This window comes from Onychostoma macrolepis, chromosome 19 (genome assembly GCF_012432095.1).
Source record: "Onychostoma macrolepis isolate SWU-2019 chromosome 19, ASM1243209v1, whole genome shotgun sequence".
NCBI classification, from domain to species: Eukaryota; Metazoa; Chordata; class Actinopteri; order Cypriniformes; family Cyprinidae; genus Onychostoma; species Onychostoma macrolepis.
In genome coordinates this window covers 24,949,285-24,975,512 of record NC_081173.1, presented here as the reverse complement: position 1 = coordinate 24,975,512, position 26,228 = coordinate 24,949,285, and the positions used below count along the sequence as shown (strand labels likewise).

The 26,228-nt window shown below is 35.7% G+C and overlaps 1 protein-coding gene across 4 annotated transcripts in view; it reads left to right on the top strand.

Annotated features, from left to right (window-relative positions):
* hivep1 (HIVEP zinc finger 1) overlaps positions 1-26,228 on the top strand; it is an 80,416-nt gene that overhangs the window by 14,490 nt on the left and 39,698 nt on the right. For 2 of the 4 annotated variants that reach the window (XM_058752899.1, XM_058752895.1), the window contains exons 1-2: positions 3,095-3,333; positions 7,151-7,312. In XM_058752899.1, coding sequence (XP_058608882.1) covers positions 7,273-7,312 — 40 coding nt within the window. In that variant the 5' untranslated portion in view covers positions 3,095-3,333; positions 7,151-7,272. Of the gene's footprint in view, positions 1-3,094; positions 3,334-3,365; positions 3,680-7,150; positions 7,313-26,228 lie in introns of those variants that run through there. The other 2 variants (XM_058752897.1, XM_058752896.1) reach the window with 2 other exon arrangements.

Sequence of the window (26,228 nt, the reverse complement as noted above, 5' to 3'; positions counted from 1 at the left end):
AAGTGTACAGTTGTATAGTTTAATTTTTTTGCATTCTGTAGCCATCTGTGTTGTGTTTGTTTATTTTTTTCTCTTTGGAAGATTAACCTTTAAATCTCATGTGTAATAGATATGCTTATAAATCAAGAACAATGCATTTATAGCTGTATTTATAAACTGCTTAATAATGACTATTAATGTTGGGACAATGCTTTATAAAGGATGAACTGACTATTTACTAATGCTTACCTAAAGATTCATAGCGTGCAGTTATTATAAAGTGTTACCTATTTTTTTTCTTTCAGTTATGTTTATTTTTCTGTCCCCACTGGCAGAGTTTTCAACTAAAACTCACTTAATTTTGATCATTTTCTCTGAAACAAGATTTAATATCCTATGTTGCTTGCATCTTGATTTAAGAAAGTTTAGATATTTGCACTGGAAAACAAGTCAAAGATATTAAATAAGAATTTTGGTAACAATTTAGAATAGGGAACACTTATTTACTATTAACTACGACTTTTCCCTCAATAAATTCCTAATTTGCTGCTTATTAATAGTTAGTAAGGTAGTTGTTAAGTTTAGATATTGGGTAGGATTAGGGATGTAGAATAAGGTCATGTAGAATAAGGCATTAATATGTGCTTAATTACTAATAATTGGCTAATATTCTAGTAATATGCATGATAATAAGCAACTAGTTAAGAGACCCTAAATTAAAGTGTTACCAGAATTTTTTTTTTCAGTATAAAATAAGCTTCCATTAGTTAACTATTATATTACTTTATATAACATATAATAATATAACATTAATATTAGCTAATTAAATTAGTTATCATGAACTAACAATGAAAATATTTTTAACAACTAAAAACATTATTCAATGGACCCGTGTTAGCATGAACCAAAAATGAACTATCATTAACAAAGATGAATAAATACTATAACAAATGCCTTGCTTATTGTTAATTAATGTAAGTTGTTGCATTAACAGATGTGAACTAATTGTAAAGTATTAAAACAAAAGTGGATGATCAAGATCTCCAAGATCAACGTCTTGAACTTAAATGGAAGCTGGAAAATATGGAGTCGCTTGATCACTGATACAGATCTGATTGGTGAATTAGAAATAGTGCAGAATCCTAAAACCTTTTATTTATTTCCAGGTTTAGATGAAAAAAAATCCCAGATATTCAGTGTGCCAGTGATCCCACTGTATGCGTGTGCTTGTTTGGGCATTTAAATATAGAACATAGAGAGAGAGGCAGAGAGGGGGAGAACACACATATATCTAGCGTGATGCTGTTCGCCCCCTATTCTTCGTCACCAGCACACGTATGTATGAGTCCCTGTGGGCTTGTTGCTGGAGGAAGGATAGAATGGATAGTCACCTCTTCCACCTTCATTAAAGAGCTATTTATATTCTCAGGGCTGAAATACTCTGACCTTTCTCATTAAGCGATGTGTCATTTGTGAACACAAACACCCGTGGACATATTGTGAGACGCTTTGGATGTGGTTAAAAATAGCCGAGCAGCATTATTTGTGCTATCTGGTGATGTCTCAGGGTGGCTTAGTATGGTTTTTTGGCGGATATGTGGTGTCCTGTGGTTCTGCACACACGTCTGATTCTTGAGGTCAACATACAGCAAATCGCTTACACTGCAACATGAGGCAATTGTTTACAAAGAAAATAATGACATCATTATTGCCAGAACAAGCAAAACATCCATCAATAAATCAGTTTTAGTTTTTAAGCACCATAACTGTGAGTCTGGTTTTCATAATTGTGAATCTGGCACCATAACCATAAAGTCTGGTTTCAATTCGATTCTGATTGGTATTTGAATGTGTTCAGTTTTGGAAATGTATTGATTAGTTGGTTTGCCATGGGCTGTGATTGTCACTCGCTCTGAACAAGGGTCATTGCCGACAACCAGATAGTTATGACAGACTGAACTGCAAATATAAATGACAAAGCAAACATTTCTCCTTGCATTTGGGTCTATCTTCTGAAATTTCATTTTTTCTTTTAAATATGATTCTTATGTTTAGATATCACCACTGTAGGTCATCATGCATTCTATAAAGCTGCTTTGCAATGATCTGTATATTGTGAAAAGAGCTAGCCTATTATATTCAACAAAATCTTTTTATTTATTTATTTTTTCATGCATATAACATTACATTAATAGTTTTATAAGATGTTTCCTTTCATCATCTTGAATATCATGATTTGTCATTGGTGGTTGTATAAAAAGATGGGTAGATTACCTACAATTTGTAATTTGTTAGTTTACTAATTACAGATTACATGCCAAAAATTGTGGTTAAGTAATCTAGTTTCTCATTTTATGTAATGCATTCTGACTGCTTTGTAGATTACTTTTAGATTACCTAACTTGTTTTTAACGTACTATTAAATGTACCACATTAATATAAAAAAGCTGAAAGAAAATGTATTTCGTTCTTTGAAATGCATTAAACATTACATAACTCTATGGTTTTCCAAAACGCTTTTTATTCTCTTACACTGATTGTCTGTTTAAACAGTCAAAATTAAGTCGATCTCCCCCTAAACTCCTCCTTTCTCGGTACCTTCGCATACTGCAACAAACCGCAAAGAACTATTAAAGGAATAATAGAAAACCTAAAAGCGGATAACTCCAGTTTTATTCATTTTAAATGCACATAAATCCAAAAACTTAACGCTGGCTGTAACATTGCCTAAGTGCATATTTTTCTTTGAAACATCAGTCCTAAACGAGCATACTCAGTGCTTTCAATTTTGCATGACTGTGAAACATTACAGTTGAAGCGTTTATATTTCCGATATGATTCTGCGTATAATTACACCGCAATCACACTCCGTGCTGCATTCTCCATTGTTTGCCTGGATCTGTGCGGGAAAGCCCAGCGCTGGTTGAGGGGCACAACGTGACCTAACAAACAAGGAACCTCCGGGAACACCGTCAGTCCTGAACTATGCGCACATGGGGCCCATCTGAGGGGTCCTGCGAGAAGCGACGCTTTACAAATGACGCTTAAAATGCGCTTTTGCATATGCCGCTCGGAAAAAACGCCTTAATTTCGCATTCGTGCTGTGTTTATGAGGAACGTTTACAATATTAGTCACTCAGATGGTGCTTAACGCGTTTTATTCATAAGCTCCAACGGCCGTCAGGAACTCCCTGAGCGCGTTTGCTCCGCTTGGGAGGCGGAGACGGGACCCCCGTTGACGTCAGTGGGCCTGTCGGTTTCCTGCAATAGAAAGTGAGAGAAGATAGAGCGAGAGAGGGGAAAAAAACAGACCTCTGACCGTTGAAACCCTTGACAACAGTTCAGACTGCACCTGTAAGTACCGAAAGTTAAGAAATACACGCGACTTAATAAGCGTTTGGACGCATGATCCAGTGCGTAGCGAACGCATGCATGCGGTGCGTAAACGCACCTCCAAGAGCTGTTGTTTTGGAACACAATGTTTCCAAAAAGATTTTATGGGTTGTTTAAACTTGTGAGCATGTTTGTGTGAGTTTTACGCTGATTTCTCCCGGTGTCGGTCGGACTGTACCGAGCCGGCCCGTGTTTTGTATCTCGCCGAGAGCGCACGTCTCCAGAATCCTAATACGCGGGGTGTAAATGTTTATCAAGCCCGCAACGCTGCTGGAGAGAGTCTCCGAAGCACCGACCGCGACCGCAGGTAAGCGCCAAAACACCTTCCCTTGACCATGGGATGCAAATGAACGCGTTTCGAATGCGCTTTGCTCGTCTTCGGCTGGTTTAAAGGGCATTTTGTTGTCGAATTAGGGAAGTGTTTCTTGTTCATGTCCTGTTGCAGAGGGGTTTTCCCCGGCTCCGCCCTCTTCATGTGTTTCTTAAAGGCAGTAATGCGCCATTCATCCAGTGCGCACCTGGATTTGGCACTGAACTGTGGCATGTAAGCGTAGTGGCTTTTATTGAAAAACGTGGTGGTTTTGTGTCAGGCATGGACACATGGTGACTCATCGCATGCGGGTCTTATGGGCTGTGAGCATGTCAGTTTGTCACTGGCACGGTTTGCCTTACAGGAGCAACCCCTGTTTAAGTGCCATCTTTTTCTGCCATTGCATGCATGCCAAGTAGGCTACGTATGTGTCCCATGTGCAGCAGTTTCTGTTGGCTCTGTTAAGACTGGTTTCAGGGTGTTTCCTAATAGCTCGATTGATAGATTCTTTTAACATTTTGCATTCATGCATTTAGCAGATGCATGGCGAATTTTATTAGTATGTGTTCTTTGGGAATCAAACCCCCTGACCTTGGCATTGCTGGTCCAGTTACATTAATTCTGAAATAACATAGTATTGAAATTCTGCAGTAGTAGTGAAACATTCTAATTCTGAAGTAAGCAATATTGCAATTATGCTGTAACATTCCAAGTCTGCAATAATTTCTTATTCAAATTCTGTAGTAACATTGTAAAATTTCAGTTCTGCAATGTCCTGTTCAAATTCCGCAGCAACATTTGAAATGACAAAGTATTGGAATTATTCACTAACATTGCACAATTTCAAATTTGAAATGACTAAATATTTCAATTCTCCAGTAACATTATAATATTCAAATTCTTCAGTAGCATTGCACAATTCCAATTTTGAAATTATGAATGTTGGAATGTTACAATGTTAGAGAAAAATGTAAATATTAACATTCCAATTCTGAAATGATGTAATATTCAAATTATTCAGTAACATTCCAGTTCTGAAATAACATCATATTCAAATTCTGTAGTAACACTGTAACATTCCAACTCTGAAATTAAATCATATTCAAATTCTACAGTAACATTGTAACATTTTAGCTCTGAAATAACAAAATAATTCTGTAGTAGCATTCCAATTCTGTAATATCGAAATATTTCGATTCTGCAGTAACATTGTAACCTTTCAATTCTGCAGTGTCATATTCAAATTCTGCAGTAACGTTATGTTAACTTGTGTGTATAAATGTATTTTTCTAATTCTGCTATGGGTAGTAGAGATGAAATAATTTTGAAAAGTAGACATGCAGTTTAACATACATAAACATAATTTTGTTGATAATAATAATAATAATAATACGTTTTATTTATATAGCGCCTTTCCAGAGCTCAAGGACACTTTACAATAAACATCAGAAATGGGAGGAAAACATCAAACAGTAAACAGAAAGAAAAGAACATCAGAAATCCAAAAAGTAATATACAACATAAGACAGAATAAACAGAAGTTAACTAAGAAAGATAACATTCTGAAAACAAGTGAGTTTTGAGCAGCGATTTGAATTCAGACAGGCTATTGGCAAGACAGAGTGATCTGGGTAGAGAGCTCCATAATTTAGGGGCAACAACACTGAATGATCTGCCCCCCATGGAAGAGAGGCGATATCAAGGGATGGTGAGAAGGTGAGAATCAGAGGACCGCAATGAACGAGGTGGAGAATAGGGGAGGAGCAGATTGCAAAGATAGTAAGGAGCCAGACCATTCAAAGCTTTAAAAGTAAGCAGGATCATTTGTTGATTGTTTTATACTTATTATAATTCAGGAACTAGATGTTATATTTAGAAAGTTTAAAATAAGTTTAAAAAAATATGTTACAAGACCAAAGGTACAAGTTTACACTTCTTACATAAGTATTTGTTGATTAAAAAAAAAAAAAACTTGACGGACACATTATGCATCAACATATTTATATGGGGGGATTTTATTTTAACACACACTGATTGTCCTATGACAGTATTTCTCAATCCTGGTCCTGAAAAAGAAAATAGGTCTCTCTAATCAAACGCACCTAACTCCATGTCCTGAAATGGACGCGTCAAATAATCCAAAATGTGCAGTGCAGGAGGGCTTCCTGGACCAGGAGTGAAAAACACTATTCTAGATGTATGTGTGTTTGAAACCTGGTGCATGCGCTGTGTGTGTGTGTGTGTGTGTGTGTGTGTGTGTGCTCAAATCCTCGGGGAGGTGATGTCATTGCCGTAGAGCTGCACACAGAGGGAAATCATACACACTCGTAGTAAGCGTTATGTAATGTGGTGAGACGGAACATTCGCGTGGAATCTGGCACACACTGTGACGGGATGCATGCGGGAATTCATGGGCGAGGCATGTCAGATGTTTACTTCATGCAACAATGGAGCTGAGGAACATATAGAAACAAAAACCTCCTAAACATTGAAACAAAGGGGATCTTGTGTAGAATGTGGGGCTTATTTGCATCTATTCCTGCAGAGCCAAAACAATGCCTTTGCCATTTTGAGAGCTGCAGTTTTAAAATGTTTTGGTGATTTTTGTCATAAACAACCTGTCAACATTATTGTAGAGGATATATATCAACCAGGCTGATTAATTGACTATTTATCAGCATTGATACAGTCTATGGCTAATGCACATTTCCTATTTTTAATGTAGTTGAATAATATATATCTCTCTCTCTTATCAGTTGACAACAAGTTGATGTCCTCTGGTTTTTTTGATTGCATTTAAGGTTTAATGCTTTTTTTATGGTGTTTGGGTGCATTTTGTAATCCAAATTCATTCGAACTGTGCGTTGTTATGTTTAGGATGTGTTTGTTTTCTACTTAAATGAATAAAATAATTTTTTTAAATACTAAATATTGTTGTATCTTCTATTTAGCAAATTAATTTATTTTCCATAGTGATTTAAAATATTTTTGTGGGTCCTTTTTATTGTGCAGTTTGGCTATATATGTTTAATGGCTGTAAATTGTCCTGACAGTGTTTTTAATATTTAGAAATATGTCTAATAATGATCTTACTGTGAAATTTTGCTTGAGATGGAGACCCGAATAGCACTTTTAAAATTCCCCGGAGAGTTTGCATCACGGCTGAGATGACAGTGTCATTTCTCTGTGTTTGAAGTCAGATAGACGCAGGTGTGTGTAGAAATGCAGTTAGTCAATGCATCGACGGCAACAGACCATTAAGATCAGAAATCTGATTACTGCTCACACTTCTATATCTGTGTCAGTCCAGCTAAGACATCAGTTCTTACTGACAACACTAGTGTTCCGTCACAGTAGCTGGAGATAGAGAAAGAGGAAGCCATGCTAGGGTTGTTTCCAGCAGCAAGAGTGTGTGTTTGTGGCCTGTTTTGTTTTTGTTTCAGTTTACTTGTCTCTCATCTGTCCCAGATGTGCAGAGGGTGTCTTTCCTGTGTGGAATAGGAGCTCGTCTTTCCTCTGTGTGACCGGCCACATTCCATCCAGCATCTTTCCGTACGATGTGTCACTGAGCCAGCGGAAAAACCCTGAAAATGCCACGTACAAAGCAAAACAACCCTAAAAACCTGAAAGGTAAGTGTTGTCTTCCGTTTGACCAGATTTCTGTTTGCTTAGGTTGTTTTTGTTGGGTCATGCCTTTTCCTTTCACAGGTGTCAGGAGGTCTCTATGTGGTTAAGATGTTTGTGAAGTTTCTTCATAGAAGGGAAATATTTGGCTAGTTAATAGAAAAGCGTAGGTTTCCCAGTCAAACTAGTACATTTATTGACGTGGCTTGGGCTATTTTTGTGTATTTGTTCTGTGTGAACTGACACATTTATTTACCACAAATTAGTTAGTCATTAGGAGACTTGTGTGAGTGAAAACTGTTTGGTTTCAGTTCTATGTGTTTCTAATAATCCTGTTTTGATGATTCTGTGAAGTCAATTGACTGGCACAGTTTTCTTTTTCTGTGTTGATGTATTTCCTCGTAAAACAGGAAGTAGTTGCTGGCAGGTGGCGTTTGAGGGAGGGACTTCCTTTTTCTATAAATTGTTTTTGTGGATCAATATTTATTGACGTATTCCGGAAGAGAGATATCTGCTTACTGTGACTTGTAGTCAATGTGTAAGAGTACAGTAGCATGTAGACAGCATCTGTTTGTTTATTTACAGTGAGCAGTATTTTATATTAGAATTTGTGTATTTGTGTATTTTAATTCATGCCATTTTCATAGAATTAAAAATATACTCACTGTAGCAGAGTACGTAGCAACCCAGATTTTGGAGTGTTTGGATAGTTATTGCTTTGAGCTTGGCTAAACAACATGAATAATTTAGTTTGATTACTGAACAGCATCCACCAGAGACGGCTGTGACTTTTCCCAATATTAGTATTATTAAGTGAAGAGAGGGACCAAAAAAAAAAAAAAACGCAAACGTCCTTTTTTTGCTTTTATAATAAAGACCACAGAAATGGCCATGATGATTGTTTCTTGATTAAAAGCAAGTTTATGGTTTTAGAAGGTTATGAAGGTGTCATTACATATTAACATTAAAACTCTAGATTTTATTAGTAACACTTTGGTCTTGTAAAAATACACACAATGAGAACCATCGGGGAAACACACATGAAACTAATGCAGTAAACATTACCTAAATAACATAAAATATAACATGAAACACCCTAATGTAATTACTGATAACAAAAATGAGAAAAAAAACTAAATTATTTATATTAAATATAATTGTTTTGGATGTGTCACACAGAAACTTCTGGGAATGTACTTTTACTGCCTTTCACTGTAAATTATTCAATAATTTATAGTTTTTACTTGCAAAAACCATACATTTGACACTATTTTATTTTAAGTCAGATTACACACTAAAAACATGGAATAATAGAAGCAGTTTTCACACAGACATTGCTAGTGAGTTTCACAAACAGCTACAAAGTAGTGACAAGTAACACATTGAATTAAACATGAAATTATGAAAACTCAAGTAGTATTTTATTGTTAAATGGACTCAAATAATCTGTTTTATTAAAAACTTTTTTAAAAACGTTTTTACTTTAGCTTTTTTTTTCTGTAAAAATTACAAACATTGGTCCCACTTTATATTAGGTGGCCTTAACTACTATGTACTTCCATTTAAATTAATTATTTGGTACAATGCACTTATTGTGTACATACATGTTTTTACATTGTACTTATATTTTTAAAAATACCTATATGTAGTTACATCTGTAATGAATTTCTGTAATTACACTGTTGACCCCTCCCTTACACCTTAACCCACTCTTAAACCTACCCAAACCACCAAACCTGTCCCTAACCTCACCCGTATCTCACCTCAATAGCAGCAAAAGTGTTTTGAAATACAATATGAACACAATAAGTACATTGTACTTATTTTTGATGTAAGTACATAGTAGTTAAGGCCACCTAATATAAAGTGTGACCCAAACATTTTTACAGTGCGTTAATAACAAGGTACCAAGCGGTTTTACTTTAATCTTCTCCAAATAACAAATGCGTTTTAGTTACGTATTTCTCAAAGCCAAGGTTGCTTTAAATGTTTCTGTGATGGCGGCAAGGAAATGCTCCAAGCATGTCGGTGCATGCTGAAATTGCGCTTCCATGCATGACGTTTCTGTGGAATCCCAGACATTTCCTTTTTACCAAGAAAGCCCCCACCTCAAAGTCCAGCCACAATTCATGCCATTTCATGTTCAAAAGTGAAGTTCCTTGTCGTGTATGATATTGAAACTCAATATTTTGTATAGAATCCAAGTGCAATTAGAATGTTGAAATGCAATAAAAGTTACATTTAAAAATGGTTTATTTTTGGACTCAGTATTAGTATTGAATAGTGTGGCATTGGGCGTGCAAATGAAAACGGCTGTGCAGCAATGTTTTGAAAGAACATGAAGTATGAAAGAGAAAAAAAAATACCAGAACAAGGAACTAGAGGATTCCCTCCTTTGTGTTGGGCGGCTGTGTTATTGGTGTCATGGATACAGAGGTGACCTCTGTCTATCAGCAGAACACACCCATTCTAAAGCGTGTCATAATCGAGTCAGATGGTCAAAGCTTAAAAGCATAAAGCTTTCATTGTTCTTTGAGGTTGCTGTGCTTCCAGGCTGTGTTTACTGTTAGGTAGCGTGTTAAAATCATTGCTAGGCGCAGACTCAGCCAACATGTCAGTCTGTGTTATGTTTTGTGTGTGTGCGTCTCGTGACTTCAGAGCAGAGCAGGAATGCTTCAGTGACGCAGTTTGCGGGTAAACGGGCAGGAAGTAAGGAACCTCTTCCTCCCCATTGGACTCAGTATGTTTACTTTTCTGAAACAGCTGGTCTCCAAGCACACAGGCGCTCGTGCTGCCGCTCACATTACGTCGTTGTCCACTTTTTAGTCACCTGTTTTTTATTTGCAAAATTATAAACCATTGAGTGTTTATAACCGTGTTGGAGCCAAAGATAAGATACTAATCTGTCACAAATATTTTTTATGCTTTTAAACCTTTTAAACAGTATTTTAGCCTGACTAGCTAAAGGAATAGTTCACTTATTTGTTTACTCACCCTCAAGTTGTTCCAAACCCATATGACTTTCTTTCTGCAGTCGAACAAAACTTCACAAAGGTCTTTTTTAAATAACACTTTACCTCCAAAACAGGCTTTTAAGTCCAATTTTTGACTTGCTATTAGTGAATTATTTCCTTGCAGAATGCCATCTTACTGCATAAGACATTTGGACTGCTGTATTGTGTTTATTTGAAGCTTATCAGGCATTGCCGCTATGTGCTGTTGTTATTTAGTGAAAAGCTATGTGATGTTTCTTCAAAAATTCCCTTTTGCGTATCATGGGAAAGAAATTAAAATGTGCGGGTTTGGATTGGCACGAGTTTTTATTCTTGGGTGAATGATTGCTTTAAAAAGTGAATTAAAAAGGTTAAAAGCAGCCTTCTTTTTGTTAGAATGTTGTTCCTTTTTATGAGTGTTTTGTTAAAAATAATGGAAGGGTCAGAGCTCTTGAAAAATCCGTACAGTAGTGAGTTTTCCGCTAGTAAACGTACCGTGAAAGGAGCACAAGGTGTTGAAAAGCTGGAAAAAGCATTTCTGGTGGAAATTCCAAAGTCAGTTTATTGTTAATTTAGCATGACTGAGTGCATGACTTTATATAAATATACTGTTTAAAATTTTGGAGTCATAAATACAGTAAAAGCAGTAATGTGAGAGATTATTGCAATTTAAAATAACTGTTTTCTATTTAAATATATTTTAAAAAAAAATTTTTATAAAGCACATTTGTTTGAAATACAAGTCTGCTGAATATTATGAATTTACTGTCCTTACTGTTTACCGTCCATGTTTTTTTTTTAACAGTTCGTAGAAGTCCAATTTGTATGTGTGCAAATCATGTTGTTGGGATCGCCTAGGAAAAAAACAAAACTGTGGTTACCAAAACAATGTAAATTAGTCACGTCCTGGTGTCTGCTTCCTTTAAACATGTTATGCTTTTCTGCAGAATAAATTAGTTGTTTATTTGCATGCAGAAAGACCATAAAGTACGCGCTTTAGAAATGTGGGAGTATGTTGAATGTTGCCTTTAACCGTCCCCATAACATTTTAGATTTAGTGGTATTGTTGGCACAGTGACTGTAGGTGGGAAAATTACGGCATGCCAATGCAGGAAGTTTCTCCTGCGGGCCTTCCTTTACTTCCCATTTCCAAAGAGCCCATTAAAACACGTTCTCTGTCTGAGACATTGAATCAACCTGCTCTTGGTCTAACACACTTCGCCCACGCACAGGTGGTGCGGCTCGCAGACTGTTGCAGCTTGTGTTGGTGGTAGATGACCGCAGAATGCTGAAATGGAAAAGCCCTTTTTAGTGCAGAAACACACTTAGTTGTCGTACGAGACAGACACTGCTGTGGTAATCTGGAACGTCCCTTTGACGCTGCAGGGGTAAATGTTTTTCCCAGAATGCCCGTCTTGACTGCGTGACCCAGCAAACCTGTTAATAATCGACTCTCGGGTTAGTTCGCTGACCTCTGTGGAGTCCAAGCGTGCGTGGGGTGTGATTGTGTAACCCAGATCGGTGCTGATAATCTCACGTGTCACGTGCATTGGGCTTCTCACGGCCGTGATGGATGGGTCCACAGATTCTGAGTTGTCTTTTTAAATTGTTTTTGTGGCAGATGCCACTGTTTCTGTCTCAATTCAGTCTGACTTCTCTGTTGGCGCAAGATGAGACTTACCTCCGTTAGGAATAACGCGGAGGAGAGACACGCATAGTAGCGCTGTCGAGTGTTTCTCATGGTTTATGAGGTGGGGGAGGTTGATTCCACATCCTCCTGCATGGCTGAGCCAAGTTTGACGTCAAAAAAACTCTCTGTAGGAGTCTATATATCTATAGATGCACAGCATACGATTTTGGGTTTGACTTTTCAGGTGGGCTCACCTGAACTTTTTTCCCTCCTAGATCCACCTATACAGGCTGCTTTTGTTGACGCATTTAAACACCCTCTTTACATATGAAATGATTAACAGCAATTTGTTGTTACACTCGTGTACGGTTTGCTGGTTGGCTGTCAGGTTTATTGTAATTGTGTAGTTAGCAAAATGAAATTCATGTGAAGTTATTGGATAAATATTTTGGAGATTTTATTTACATTTTTTGCAGTATCTCGAAATGTGCTTAAACACACTCCATTTTTTCATTAAGATTTTATCATGTTTTTGAAAGAAGTCTCTTATGATCACCAAGGCTGCATTTATTTGATAATAATTACAGTAAAAACAGTAATATTGTAAAAAAAAATATATATATATATATATATATATAATTTAAAATAACTTCATTCTGTTTAAAAATATTTTAAAATGTAATTTATTCCTGCAAAGCTGAATTTTCATTGTAATATGTTAATTTCCTCCAGAAACATTTCTTGTGATCAATGTTGTAAACAGTTGTTGCTTAATATTTTTTTGAGTAAAACATGATACATTTAATTTTCAGGATTCTTTGATTAATTGAAAGATCAAAAGATCAGTTTTTATTTGAAATGGAAATATTTTGTAAGATTATAGATGTCGTTACTCTCTTGTCTTTAATCAGTTCAGTGCGTCCTTACTGAAAAGAAGTGTTTAAAAATCTTTCTGACCTCAAACTTTGAGAGCTGATTTGCAGTTTTGAATTTGGCAGTACATTTTACGTTCTGAAAGTTTAATAGTACAATGAACTGTTTTATTTCAAAAGGTCAAAAACATAAATTCTCATAGTGTGACCTGTTGAATGATCCTCAGTATGAAGAATATTTATCCTGAAATTCACATTAGTTGTACTTTTCGGTTTAGATGAGGAGATGAAGCGATAGAGAGGCAGTCTGAATGCAGAGTTTTGTTTTTCTCATGCGTTGCCCCAGGGCACACATTTGTTTCAGTGCTGTAGCCGTCTGACCCTTCTGTCTCCCCCTAAGCATCAGAGGTCAAGAGGTCAGGCTTGGGGTTAAGAAGGGATCTTGAAGTCAATTGAACTGAATTCTAGTCTGTCTACTCCCAGAGATAGACCCCATGAATATCCCAGAGTTGTTTCTGTCTAAAGTTGAATGGTTCTGGCATCTCTGTTCTTTTTATAGCATTTCAAACATAAAGCTGCAGCGGCAGCTGATGTGAAATCAGCATAGTTAGGCTGTCCTTTCACAGTGATATATAAATCAGTCAGTTATTTCATGAGAATAAGGGTCATGTTTTTCATGTCATGTCTGAAGGCCAGATCTCACACAAAGAAAGTGAATATTTCTGAACAAAACCTGATATCGAAATCAAAGCAGTGCATTCCTATAGATGTGTTCACACCAACATTTATCAGATGACAGAACATGGTCTTTCCCTTTTTTTCTTCTTCTGCTTCCTCCTTTTTGTTTTTAGTAGTTTTGCCGGAATTCTGCCGTTAAAAAATACAGTAGCAACATTTTAGGTTTTACAGTTTTAACTTAAATTTACAGTTAAATACCGTAATTTCATTAACTGGTATAATGTTAACATACCAACCTATTGAAGTAATTAAATCTTTTTTGTACCTTTGTAATGCACTGATAATCACCAAATGCAGGTGGTGATGAGAAAATCACATGACGAACCAAAGCCCATCACAAGCAGCTTTTAAATAATATATATAGAAGGTGCACAGTGTCATTTACACAAGCACTAAACAACATCATGGTGAGACTCATTAAACTGAAATATGCAATAAACATTAATTTAACAACATTAGATGTAATATACAACCCTAATAAACATAACTGATAAGGAAAAACTAAGAAGAAACAGTTATTTCAAAGAAAAAACATCCAATTTGAAATGCAGCGCAGGAAATTATGGGAACGTCAATTTACGGTTTTTTTTTTCCTGTAAATTTTACATTCTTTTTCACTTCCAAAAACAGTATTTCACTGTAAAATTGTCTGAAATGTCTATTACAGTTTTTCATCGTATGTATTAGGGGAACTTACCGTTAACCATTTAACAGGTTTTTCTGTAGCATTTTCACAGTTTTTTACCGTTAAAATTACAGTCGTTTTTTTGTGGTTTATACATTGTAAGGATACACAATATTATGCATTTAAATATTTATTTTAATGATTTTTATTAATGTACTACATTAATTTTAGGTTTAAATGTGATTTTATTACGAAACCAAGATTCATGAGTTGACTCAGTTTTGTGAAGATGTAAATGAAATGAAGTTCAGACCCTGATGATGCAGATGAACTCTGGTAACCGTTTCAGATAATCTCAATAGAGATGCTGTGATGGAGTTTTGCTGCGGCTTCAGATGGCTGGATTTTTACCTGTTGTGTCATGCTTATGAGGGCGAACCAGTATTTCTGCACTTTACTGTACAGTTTGAGTAAGTGAAACCCATGCTGTTCTCTCTCTCTTTTTCGCGCTCCTTGTTCCCTGCGGCTGGGATCACCCTCCGTTTTAGCAACAGTAACTAAAACAGATGCGCAGCAACAGGTTTGGCCATGTCTGTTTGGCTCCCTGCAAACCTTACAGAGAAATTTAAGAGTGTGTGAGAGAACAAAAACTGAATGTGAGAGACTGTTTTTCATAGTGACGTATGGAACAATTGTGCATGTGTGTGTTATCAAAACCAGTTTTGCTCTGGTCAGCAAAGATTTTTAAAACAGCTTCAGAACGTGTACGGATAATGAGGGGAAACAATATAATGCTGCTTTTTATTTCTTCAAGGAATAATTCTTTTTCTCCCATCCACGGAAACATTGACTCTTTCCAGTAATTAAGCTATAAATTTAACAGCTTAGCTTTTAAAAAGTATATTTTTACTGCCCGAAAAGAAACTGGGTCCAGCACGATTTGGTTTTGCAGTCATACACCATGTTTCTTTTGCTTTTCCTGGCATCAGGGGAGAAATGCAGGCCATTACTTTAGGCTCGTTGCTCAGAAACCTTGCAGGAGTTACACTTGTCTACTGTAGTGTGGAAATAAAAAAAGTTCCATTCTAATCAGTGAGATGTTGCACACTTGCAGTGCAAAAAAAAAAAACACTCAATTGCACATTAAAAGTACGTATTTCACAGTTGATGTGGACATTATACTTTGGCATACTATTTTTTAACACACTATGGGTCTCACTCACGAATAATGAGCAGGAATTTATGTGTAAATAGTTTGTATTAGTGCATTATGTCAATTATTACATTCAAAATTAGTAATGTATTAATCCTGAATCTTGCCTGCTTAGGGTGGATAGTATGCATTTTCTGTGACAATTTACACTACTGTTCAAAAGTTTGGGGTCAGTAAGACTTTTTAAAATGTTTTTGAAAGAAATCTCTTATGCTTACCAAGGGTGTATTTATATGAATCAAAAACACAATAAAAACTTTAATATTATTACAATTTAAAATAACTCTTTTCTATTCGAGTATGTTATAAAATGTAATTTATTTCTGTGATGCAATGCTGATTTTTCAGTAGCCATTAGTTTTCAATGTCACATGGTCCTTCGGAAATCATTCTAATTTGCTGATTTGCTGTTTTACGAAACCTTTATTATTGTTATCAGTGTTGAAAACAGTTATGCTGCTTAATATTTTTTTCTGAAAACTGAGAACAATTTTCCCAGGATTCTTTGATGGATATAAAGTTCTAAAGAACAGCATTTATTTAAAATAGAATTGTTTTGTAACATTTTAAATGTCTTAACTGTCACTTTTGATCAATTTAATGCTTGCTTGCTGAATAAAAGCATGGTAACACTTTACAATAAGGTGTCATTTGTTAACATTAGTTAATGTATTAACTAACATGAACAAACAATGAACAATGCATTTATTACACTATTTATTCATCTTTATTAATCTTTGTTAATGTTAGTTAATGAAAATACAGTTGTTCATTGTTTATTCATGTTAGTTCACAGTGCATTAACTAATGTTAACAAACACAACTTGTGATTTTAATAATGCATTAGTAAATGCTGAAATGAATATTAACTAAGATTAATAAATGCTGTAGAAGTATTGTTCATTCTTAGTTCATGTTTACTAATGTTGTTAACTAATATTAACTAATGAACCTTATTGTAAAGTGTTACCTCTGATTTTCACATACTATTTAGGGGACAGTGTGTTAATTGGGATGCTGTCTTTCTGCTATGTGATTTTGTTTGGTCATATAAAAAGTATTTTAATTTAAATCCATGACAACATAAATGACTCTGATTGCTTTTGTGTAACAAGTTAAATCTGTTGCCAAGGTAGTGTCTAAATATATTTACACCGTTCTTTGAATTGTTTCTGTAATAAAAGAAACCCTTACAAAAAATGTACCATGGTAACAGTAGTTTTTGTTAAAAGCTACAACAAAAAAAGACTGCGGTAACTCGATATCAGCCTCCATAGTTTTCGCTTCTGGCTTTTACAGTAGCAACAGTAACTGGAGTATCAGTGTTTTGGTGGAAACTATGGTTACCATGGTAAAAATTACCCACGCTCTTAAGTGTTTGTCCTCTTCTGTGAGGCTTTTAGATGTCCTGCAACCCCTCAAATTGCTTCCTCTTAGGGTTTACAATACAGCCAGAGTAAAATTTCAGCTCACTGCTTCCCTCTTACTACACACAAGGTCTTTTTTGGCTATTGTTCGTTCTTGCATTTTTTTTTTCGTTCATTCCACCCCCTCACTGTGCCTGAACACCATTCAGACTTTCATTCTGAATGTCTGTCAAGCTCTGACTGTGTATCGGACCGAAGTGACTAATGCTGGACCGACGCCACCCACCTGCTATAAGCTGAAAAGGTTGTGCGAGTGTGTGTTCTCACACTTCAGGCCTGCGTGTTGCCTTATTTTCTCCTCAGAGCTGATTCACAGAGGTATTTCTGTGTGAGCGCTGCATGTCGGTTTAATGTTTAGAGGAGATTGTGTATTTACATGCACATTTTCAGAGGATATGCCCTCATACGCCTGTATACAGGAGTTTAGGCCTTCGGGTTTTGTGTTTAAAACAGCTCTGTTTGGCAGAGACAGATTAAGAGAGCGTGGACACTGTGTTTTTGTTTCTCTCTCTGTTTTCACGCAGTCAGTGCACCACATGCTCATTGCCGCCGTGTCTGTCAGCATGCTGTAATGCTCTTTTTGTGTCTCTGTTTAAACGCATTGCAGTTCAAACACTACATCACACTAGTGGACAGAATATTCCAGTGTGTTTTGTTTTGTGCGGTCACAAAAACCGCTACTTGTGAATGAAAAAACGCCAAACTTGTTAAATTTTTACTATGTAGCTTTCAAGTTCGTAGAACGGCACGGATTAATTAAATCCCACAAGTAAATCCCAGAAATGTATCCCAGATCCAGTGAACATTCTTGCTGGTCTTATTTGTGTAACCCTGCAGCATTTGTTCTTTTTCAGCTGAACAGCGGTTTTGGGTGCGTTTGAGTATTGAGGGCTTCTGTTCTAAAAGTCATAAAACGGCATTTGAGACTCATTTTGCTTTCATAATATGATTTTATTTCTAAGTGAAACAATGTTCAACAAGAAAAAAAAAAAAAATGAAGGAAAAATTGATTCATCATGTAAAGTGTGTGTTTCATAAAAGAATAAAATCAGATCTGAATGTGAGTTTGCTGTGCATTGTGGGGATGCACTCAACAGTGTTATATTAGTTTTATTTAGGCTATATTCTTTTAATTGATCTTTTGATCAATTTTGAAACATTTTTAATTTCTAGTTTTGGTCATTTTTTATTATATTTAAAATTTGTATTTAACTTTAATTTATTTTAATTGTAGCTTTAGTGCACTTTCTAAAGAAAATAAATAAACCTTTGAAATGTACAGTAAAAAAGGCAGCTGTGGTACTTTACCAATTAAAAATGTTGTAGCAATATATTAGTGTCATGCACATAAATACAGAACACCATCTTGGTGACACACTTGACAGTAAAATAATGCAATAAACATTAATTAAACAGCATAAGATGTCCAATATGAAACAAAATTATTTAAACAACATACCATCAAATATAATGCCTTATGCAGAGGATTGTAGGTATGCCAGTTTAAAGTTTTTCACCGTACATAATAAGATGATTTTTTAGCTTTTACTTTGAAAGTCTGTACATTTTACAGTATTTTTCTGTAAAATTACACGCAGTTACGTTTTCATTGTATGAGGAAACGTGCCCATTGACCATTTAACAGGTTTTTACAGCACTTTTACAGCAGCTTACAGTTAATATTACAAACATATTTTACTGTGTATTTTTGTACTTCAGTTTATTTTATTTATTTGCCAAGGCAACATTTCTAATTTCCATTTAAGTTTCTATTTAATATTTAGGCAACACTTTATTTTAGGGTCTCTTATTAGCATGCATATTACTAGAATATTAGCCATTTATTAGTAGTAATTAAGCACATATTAATGCCTTATTCTACATGACCTTATTCTACATGCCTAATCCTACCCAATACCTAAACTTAACAACTACCTTACTAACTATTAATAAACAGCAAATTAGGACTTTATTGAGGGAAAAGTCGTAGTTAATAATGAATTAGTGTTCCCTATTCTAAAGTGTTACCAATATTTATATATTAAAGGTGCCATAGAATGCATTGATACAATAGTTTCAATTGTTCTCTGATATCTACAAGAAGGTATGTGGATTAGGTAAGGGCAAAAATTCTCCAGAAACAGTTTTGCATGTCCATTTACAACCTTAGGATTTCTCCCTAGAATGAAACGGTCTGTTATTGGCTTGTTTGGAAGGGTCATAAATAATAATGTTAAGCTCTGCTCTGATTGGCTGTTTCACAGTGCGGCTCATTTCAGTAGCTTACAGGAAGGAGAAACAGAGAAAATATATATTTCAATACTTTCTCGTGCAGTTATATCATTGGGTAATTATACTGTAAATAAAATGCGGGCATCAGGGAGCCGCTATTAATATGCTGGGCATTGAAACTGCTTTCAAATGCACGATCGCATTTTAGTTTCACTTTCACTTTGGAGATTCGCGATCGCACAAACTCTGTTTATACTATGGAGCGGCAGTACCACACATTTTACAAGATCAGATGCTTGTCAGTGGTGCTCAGGATCTGTAAATCATTCGCCATCATGCTCAGTCATCTCTCCTTACTCTGTTTATGTGGTAAGTGAAATCTTATGTAATGTAACAGGCTACCGATAGCAAGTGGCTACTGATAACTTCTGATTGTTCGGTTGGTGGCTGGCCTAGAACATGGGTGGGTATATGCAAATGTTGGGGGAGTAACTATTAGTGATCCTAACTATTACGTCACAGTCGGTGTTATGTTCTGATTCGCTTATTTTTCAGTGGTCTTTTTTTATTCACGAGATTTACATAAGGAGGAAACAATGGTGTTTGAGGCTTAGCTTTTATTGCCATAACTTTTACTACATTAATGTTAAATGACTTTAAATTACTGGGATTAACTGTTTAACTGTTTTAGAAAGGCTGCATTACTTGCAACAGTAACCTAAAACAATGAGTAAACATTAATCAAGCATTGCATTTCCTAACAGGTGAAATCAGTCAAAATGGAAAGTCATTTTTCAAGTTGATAAAATATTGCAAACTTTGAGTATCATGCATTGATGGATTGTGCACAATAAGTCTAGAGAGCCTGCATTAAGAAAGCAAATAGGCACAATTTTGATTTCATCTCGACTTTAAAGCAAAGACGTCATCTAAAGTTGTGCACTTCATTTTTTTGAATGTGGCTTTGTTTGAAAGCAAAATTGCTCTAAAGATATCAAACCCTGACTGCAGACCACCGGAAACCCTTATAAGGGTGTTGTGTGGGGCTTGCCTGTGTGTGTGTGTGTGTGTGTGTGTGTGCGTGCGAGACAACACTGGCAAAGCCTAACGGTTTACACAAGCGAAGCTCGATCTAGCTGTTGCTAGGGCAACAGGAGCAGCATGAGTCTGTGTGTGCAGGTGCCGTTCCTGCGTCTGACTGCGGGAGGAAGCGGGGAGAGAAAGAGAGGGTTTTTTCTTTTTTTTCTTTTTTTTTAAGGAAGGAGGATTGACTGGGTGAACGATTGATTATCTGTGGGAGAGACCCCAACGGGAATGGGAGGATGACGAAAGAGGAGAAGAAAGTATTGAGAGAGAAAGAAGGGTAGTTTTATAGAGAGGCAGGCCTGAACGGGAGCCCAAGGACCCAGTGGGAGTCCGGTAACCCGAGTGACTTTCATACAGAGTGGAAAGGAAGGAAAAAAAGATGTAATACATAGAAAAGAATGTAATAATGCAGTAAATTCAGACATAGCAACTAATAGATTGATGCTGTCGAGCTCCAAAAGTAATATAAAAAGCATTGTGAAAGACTCATATGTTATATTTCAGGGTCTATTTGCTGGCCAATACTGTACAATAGTGTTTTTGGGAGGTTTTTATATTTTGGGTGAACTATTCCTTTAAGGATTTATTTATGTGTGCGTGTGTACTTAGATCTCACAGCCAGAAAAATTTGCTGCCTGCGCTGCATTCTCGCTTGTGTGTGTTGTGTGTGTTTTCAGAGGCGCACAAAAGCAGATTTCCCCAGCACAATGCCAGATTCACCCGGTCCGTTCTGGAAATTCCTCCAGTTCTGACGGGGAATCTGGGCTTCTCCAGCAGCTGTGCCAACCACTTTCCTCCTCCATTCACACATCTCCAATCCCTCGTGTCTTTTCTGAGGTCACAATCATAACAGACAGTACAGAGACTATATATTTATCCTGAATAAAATGTATCACAGTTTCCACAAAAATATTTAGCAGCACAACTGGTTTTAACATGGATAATAATAATATAATAAAATAAAAAAGTTTTTTCCTTCACCACATCCACAAATCTGTTATCAAAGGTATAAATTACATTTTGAAATGTATTAAATACATTTTCTTTTTTTTAATAATTCTTCAAAATATGACTCTTTTACTGTAGGCCTATATTTGATCAAGTAAATGCTGCCATGGTGTGCATAAGACACTTCTTTCAAATACATTAAACTAATTTTACCAATCCCAAGCTTTTGAAAGGCAGATTCTGTCAAAATAATAAAATACATAATGTCCCAATGTAGTAATAAGGCAGATAATCTACTAATTATAAAAAAAAAAAAAAAAATTGTTGTGGTGCGTCTCAGACACGCAGGTGAAATCACTCCATCATGTGACCAAAACCTGAGAAAATGTAAGGTTTTGCAGCAGTGCATTCTAAAGAGTCATATTTTCATTAACCTATGAGAATTTCACATTAGTGACCAGCTTTTGAAAATTCAATTTGCGATATTCCTGCTTTATTTTGACACTTTTAAAATAGATATTGTGCATTCCCATCTGCCAAACGTTTTGAAAAATCTCAGAGATGGTCAGGAATGGTTTCAGAGATTGCCTTCTGTTCATCACAAGTGTTGCCGTCACACCCTTTCTCTTGCCCTTTGACCTTATGTTGCAGTCTGGCCCTTAAAGGAAATGTTTGTGTGTTTGTACAAGTGTAAGTGTGTAAAATACGACTGTTCCCCTTTAAAACTGATTCACACCCTCAGTGGAAGAGAGCCAGAGTGAGTTTTGACCCTCGCCACAATCTGTCCACCAGCAGGACACCTCCTCTCTCTCTCTCTGCTTTCAGCCTTGGCTTTGTCCTTGTCCTTCAAAGCTGAGTGAATTTTGTTATTTTCAGCTCAGATTGTCTTAGAAAAGTCATATAATATCACATATAAATAACGGATTCAAAAACATCCAGCTCTCTCCAGCTTTTATATTATATTAAAAGTTCCACCTTTAATGAATATACTATAGACCTGTATTGTTTTCATATAAAACTAATTTTATATGAAACTAATAACTTTACTACACTGTAAAAAAATATTTTTATACTATTTAATACTATTTCTCTCCTTCAGTATTTTCCTACTTCAATATTTCACATTCAATTCAGTGTTAACTGCCATTCCTTTTTAATTAATAGTAACATTTTCTAGCAATTTCTGAGTGAAAATTGTTTATATACCTATTGAATTTTTGGATGTTAAAATGTATTATTTATCATTAATGAATGAATTAGCATTTTACATGACAAGCTAGTAAATAGCAATGTATGTTTCCATACAAAGTTGCATAAATAGTTTTTTGTTGGTGTAGTAGTATTGCAGTTTAGATCCACCTGAAGGTTTAGGCAGGAGAAATCACAGAACAATTAGAGTTAGAGCTCGGAAAGGCAAATAACCATACGAGCAAGTGCTGAATGAACCATTGCGTTTGTGAAGTGCTTTTCAGACAAGTGAAGTGTTTTACATGCAAATGAGATACAGCACATTATTATGAAAGTGAAGCACCTTGTGGATGAAGTGAGGCTGCCAGCCAGATCTTGTCCAATCAGACGCTGTCAGCGGAGACGATGGATGTCGGTCCACTGATGGTGCGTTTGAAGTGTGTTTCAGATCAGAGGTGCTGTGGGAAACGCATGCTGTTCACTGCAGGGTCAGGAGTTTATGGGGGTGATGTTAGTATTGATTGTGTAGGCAGACATACACCGTAAACTGCATGTCCACAATACCTTTGAACATGAAACCGCAATCACAGTGCATTTAGCATCTGAGTGAAATGAAATATTCAGAGGGAAAAGGGCGGGGCAGGGCGGGCTTCATTTTGCCCATTGGAATTTGATTGGATCATGAAAAGTAGGTGCTGATGTTATTGGTTAATATAATTTTTTCCACCCACCCAGCAATGGTTATATCCCACCATATATATATATATATATATATATATATATATATATATATATATATATATATATATATATATATATATATTAAAATAAATAAATGCAAGACAGTAAAGCTTTTATATATATATATTGTGAATTAGCTTATATATTTAAATTGTTAGCCTTTATTTTTGTAATTTTGTTGTGCTTTTGTCATTTTCATTAGTTCTTTTAAATATTACTATTATGTTTTAATTATTTTTAGTTATTTTACAGTTTTAGTTATTTATTTCCTGTTATTAATTTGTTTCAGCTTATTATTTCAGTTTGTTGCAATATTTCAGATTTTGTTTAGTTTAAGTATTTCATCTAATATTTAAGTCAAAATTCAAGTTAAATTTATTTATATAGCGCTTTTCACAATGCACTTTGTTTAAAGCAGCTTTAAAGAAAATCATGATGTTAATGTTTATAACATCTTAATATCTTTATATTCCTCATTGTCACATTTAACAATTTTATATTTTATTTCAGCGTAATTTCACCTTAAAACTGTATTTTTACTTTTAGTTTCTTCATGATGATAATAATAACAACTCTGCATTAAAGTCAATGTAAACTGTCATTCCCAACATACAGAGGAAAAGACTGTAGGGTGAGACTTGATTGTATCTGTAGATTATTATTTTTTTATTATCCAGAAAATGTATTGTTCAAAAGGTGTAGGAACTCTGATATTCCTTTTAACCCAGAATAGAGAGAAAAATCCGCTGAAAGCCCGAAGATGAGTATGTGATGACATCATAATTATATTTCTGGTTTATTATGATAAAGGGAGTGAACTAAATGATTTGAGAGGCTCAGATGATTTAAATCGAAGAGGTTGTGAAATATAATAATGCTCAGTATTGATTTCTGCAGAGAAATGACCGTCAGGGCGTGCTTGGGAATAAATTGTGCTCGAAGAAGGAGATGAGATTGATTGCTGAACGAGAGCTAAAGAGGCACGTGAAAATATGAATGCAAAACCAGATGAATGGGGAGAGATTATGAGCAGGAAAGGGTTAAACTGTTCTGCCGTGAGCGTACGGAGAGAGTTAGCTGGGATGAATGGATGTATGAAAAAAACGAAAGTCAGACGAAGGAAATGATTGGCAGAGAGGGATGAATGGGGAAGAGGTGGATTGATGTGAAGCAGGAGATGGTTGTGGTTCATGCGTGCTCTCATTTGCCCTCTGGCAGAGCTCATTTTGTTGCATAACGGGGGCCGTTCCTTCAGCAGCTGTTGCCATGGGAATTCTGCAAATGGGGGGTTCGAGCATTCCTGTGAATCTCCTCTGAGTCTTCCCTCTTGAGTTCTTTCCCTTTCATAGATCCACAAATTAGAAACAAATTAGTTGGAAACCACGCATTTCCTGTTGGGAGAACAAACGGGCGGCACCCAGACAGATCTGTGAGCGACTGACAGAATGAAATAAAGATTTCGGCTGTGTTTGCAATTGAATAACTAGAGTACCGTGCAATTTATATCGTGCGCTTTTTATGTACTGCCATTCAAAAATTTGGGGTTGGTAATTTTTTAAAAAGAAATATTAATACTTTTATTCAGCATTGATCGTAAGTGACTGAAAAGACTTCAAATAGAGAATTCTGAAAGAAATGTTTCACGGTTTGCTCAAAAATATCAAGCAGCACAGCTGTTTTCAGCATTGATAATAATAAGAACTTTTTCTTGAGCAGCAAATCGGCATATTAGAATGATTTCTGAAGGATCATGTGACACTGAAGGCAAGAGTAATTATGCTGTAAATTCAACAGGAATAAATTACGTTTTAAAATATATTCAAATTGAAAATAGTTACTTTAAATCTTAAAAATATTTCACAATATGCCTGTTTTTACTGCATAAATGCTTCCTTTGAAACTACAAATTTGAATGAAGCGTTATGCAAAGATAAACATTTTAAACCTACTGTAAGTCACATGACCTCGTTATTTGCGTGTTTAATTTAGCCCTTCTGTTATCATCTAACAAATAAACAATGTTGTGTAAAAATGTCTGAGTAAAAATGGGTTAATATTGTTTACGGTTAATTGAACACCTGGAAATTGACGGTCAGGTCTAGTGCATTGCATTGTGGGTTCAGTGGATATACTCTACTGCACAAAATGTATTGTGATTTGCATAATGCATACTTGCATACTACAAAAACCAGACAAGCAGTGTGCTAGGATGCTATTCACAGCCTAGCCTTTGTTTTTATTTGTAGCTTTCAGTCAGCATTTTAGGGTTTTTAGCGTTTATGTGTCTGTTTGTGAATGTGTGAGGGCTTGTTTATAGGATATAGGTTGTGAAAGTGTGTGTGCTCTGAGCGTGAGAACCGCCGGGCTCTGACTAAACTGTGCCTGAGGTGTATAAGTGTGTGTAAGTCTAGGTGTATGATGACTAACTCTATGTCCATGTGTGTGTCTGTATGAGTGTGAGAACAGAGCTCATCCACCCATAACATGCAGCTCTAGCAGGTGTTAACCAGAGATTCACAGACAGCTGTGTAGGTAAGCATGTGTTTGTGTGTGTTTGCACGCTTTCCGGTGTGTTGGTATCTAGTACACAGGTGTGGGACCGCGGTCCTCTATTTCTATATATGTGTGGGCGTAGTTTACCGCAGCAGGTGACAGGAACATCATCTGACCAGACAGATGATTATGACCGGACATGTTTAGTTATTTTACATAGCCTTTATAGAGGCATTTGTGTGTTGTGTTAAGAGTTGTGGTTACAATATGAGTTTCTCATTGCCCAACACTGGTATATAACTCACATTTTTCATATAACATGCCATGCAATTTTAGGAAGTGAGATGTACACAGTGCCCTTATGCTTATTTTATATAATATATATTCAAAATTCATTATTGTTGTCATTGAGGCTATCTGCAGATTTTGACAGACAAAGAAATTAGCACTTTTGTTAATGGACAAAGTCAGTATGATTATATTACAATGTAAATTTCAACATATTGTTAAGTATCAGTATCAGTTTATGGCGATAATCTCTTAATTCAGCCTAATTATATGGTTATTGGCAGATGTTGATGGTCTAATTTTATATAAATTTGATTTTTAATTGGAAAATTATTCATCCAACAGCTTATGCTGCTGATCATAAAAAATGTTGTACTGTAAATCTGAATGTATATTGCAGTGTTTTGTGGTTACTGATATCGTCTGAATGCGAAATAATTATATGTTG